The sequence below is a fragment of the Nannospalax galili genome, unplaced genomic scaffold, assembly GCF_000622305.1.
Source record: "Nannospalax galili isolate Female #2095 unplaced genomic scaffold, S.galili_v1.0 scaffold381, whole genome shotgun sequence".
NCBI lineage: Eukaryota > Metazoa > Chordata > Mammalia > Rodentia > Spalacidae > Nannospalax > Nannospalax galili.
In genome coordinates this window covers 4835-6944 of record NW_008347312.1, presented here as the reverse complement: position 1 = coordinate 6944, position 2110 = coordinate 4835, and the positions used below count along the sequence as shown (strand labels likewise).

The window sequence follows — 2110 nt, the reverse complement described above, 5'->3', positions numbered from 1 at the left end:
CCTGCCTCTGCCTCCTGAATGCTGGGATTAAAGGTGTGTGCCACCTTGCCCCAAAAATAACTTTTATTGTAAATAAAAATAAAGTCATTACCAAATTTCCTGCACCACAAGGCACAGAAATCAGCAGACTTTCTCTAGAGTAGTAGAATCTTTAATCTTGAGTAGATCATTTAACAAAAGTCCAGTAATCTTGTGGGGAGTTCAGTAATCTTGCTAGCTCACAGTTTTGTCCCTAGTGTCTTCTGGTGTCACTGCCCTGACACCCACAGCCAGCACTTCCTAACCCCTTTACCCGTCTTAGTTCTCTTAATTTTTTGCATGCACTGAGTCCAGCATCCTGGTGTATCTGAAACTGATGGTCTGCTCAGTTTCTTAATCACTTTTACCTGGAGCACTAGGTAGTTCACCAGCCACTGACTCACCATGACAGAGTAAGAGTGAATCTGTTTGCCTAGCCCACTCCCGTGGGGTGGGCTGCCTGTGAAGACCAGAGGGAAGAGGCTGGCTTAACCAGTGATCTGTTTGTTTCTGTTCCAGAGGAGGCTGAGGATCCTGCCTGCATCCCCATCTTCTGGGTCAGCAAGTGGGTGGACTATTCGGACAAGTATGGCCTTGGTAGGTTTCTTCTAGTATGGGGGTTGGGGGAGGCTCAGGTGTGGCCAGATGAGTGAGTGCTTGTGTGTGTTTAAGGATTGAACTTAGGGCCTTGTGCATGCTAGTCAAGCTCTCTATTGCTGAGTTGCATATATCCCCAGGCCTTCCAGGCCTATATCCACCCGCCCCCACCCCCAGCCTTGCTGAGATTTCATTCCACCTGGCACTAGGGTCAGCTGTGTGACAACAGTGTTGGGGTGCTCTTCAATGACTCAACCCGCCTTATCCTTTACAATGATGGTGACAGCCTGCAGTACATGAGTGAGATGGCACAGAAACCACCTCACTGTGATTTCCCACCCCTTGATGAAGAAGGTAAGCACTGGCTACTGGGAGCAGTGTGGTGGGTGTGGGGGCTGCACCGGGTCAGGCCGTCATTAGGAATTCCTCCCTCACATTCCAACCAGATCATGCTCCTCAAGTATTCTGCAATTACATGAGCGAACACCTGCTAAAGACAGGCGTCAACATCATTCCCCAGGAAGGCGATGAGCTGGCCCGCCTGCCCTACTTGCGAACATGGCTTCGAACATGCAGTGCCATCATCCTGCATCTCAGCAACGGTACAGTTCAGATCAACTTCTTCCAGGTATACTGGGGCAGGAGATGCAGAGGGGTATACTTGGGGTGATCATGTGGGTTGGGTGTTGCTGGGGTCCCTGTCCTTGAGAACACAGTTAGGAAGGCAGTGAGGTGGCCCTACCCCCTTCAGCTGCGATGACCTCCTGGCCCTTTGCCTCCTCATCCCCAGGCACTAGCAGCTGGGATCCTCACTCTCCCTCTGTCCCTCCTAGGACCACACCAAACTCATCCTGTGCCCGCTGATGGCCGCAGTTACCTACATCGACGAGAAGAGGGACTTCTGAACATACTGCCTAAGCCTCTTGGAGGAGTATGGCTGCTGCAAGGAGCTGGCTAGCCAGCTGCGCTATGCCCGCACCATGGTGGACAAGCTGCTGAGCTCCTGTTCAGCCTGCAACCTCCTCAAGGCCTCCTCCTAGGCCTCCCTCCCTTGGACTGGTGCCCTTTCACTCTACTAGCCCTGGGCCTGTGCTGCTGGGCTCCTGGGGCTGCTGTCAGTGCCTCCTGGCCCTGGGCAGAGAGCTGTGCCATCCTTGTAGGGGTTACTGTGTAAGTTATTTTTGTACATGTTGGGTGTGGGTTCCTCCAGCCGTGTCCTGTGTCCTCAGCCCACTGTATCAATTGTACAGATATTTCTATTGAACTGGGGACTACCCTTTCCTTAGCTTTATATACATTAAATATATGTAAATCTTTTTTTGTCCTGTATTCCCTGAGGGCCACCAGACCCCAGAGTGTTTCCCTGCTCTAGCACCCTCAGGCTGCCAGACTGCTGCTAGTCTTTTTCTGGTGCTCCCTGAGGCCAGCTTCAGCCACAGGCCCAACTCCTTGGTCCACTTCTGGGGCCCTTGGCTGCCTCTCCTCCTTGTGGCAT

At 52.3% G+C, this 2110-nt stretch overlaps 1 protein-coding gene across 3 annotated transcripts in view; it reads left to right on the top strand.

The window, feature by feature from the left end:
• LOC103742731 (serine/threonine-protein kinase PLK1) overlaps nt 1-1821 on the top strand; it is an 11184-nt gene extending 9363 nt beyond the window's left edge. The window contains exons 4-7 of one of the 3 annotated variants that reach the window (XM_008843808.2): nt 538-615; nt 825-969; nt 1062-1217; nt 1449-1821. In XM_008843808.2, the coding sequence (XP_008842030.1) occupies nt 607-615; nt 825-969; nt 1062-1217; nt 1449-1573 (435 nt within the window). In that variant the 5' untranslated portion in view covers nt 538-606 and the 3' untranslated portion in view covers nt 1574-1821. Of the gene's footprint in view, nt 1-28; nt 616-824; nt 970-1061; nt 1244-1448 lie in introns of those variants that run through there. The other 2 variants (XM_008843809.2, XM_029568697.1) reach the window with 2 other exon arrangements.
• Nucleotides 1822-2110: the final 289 nt, after the last annotated feature.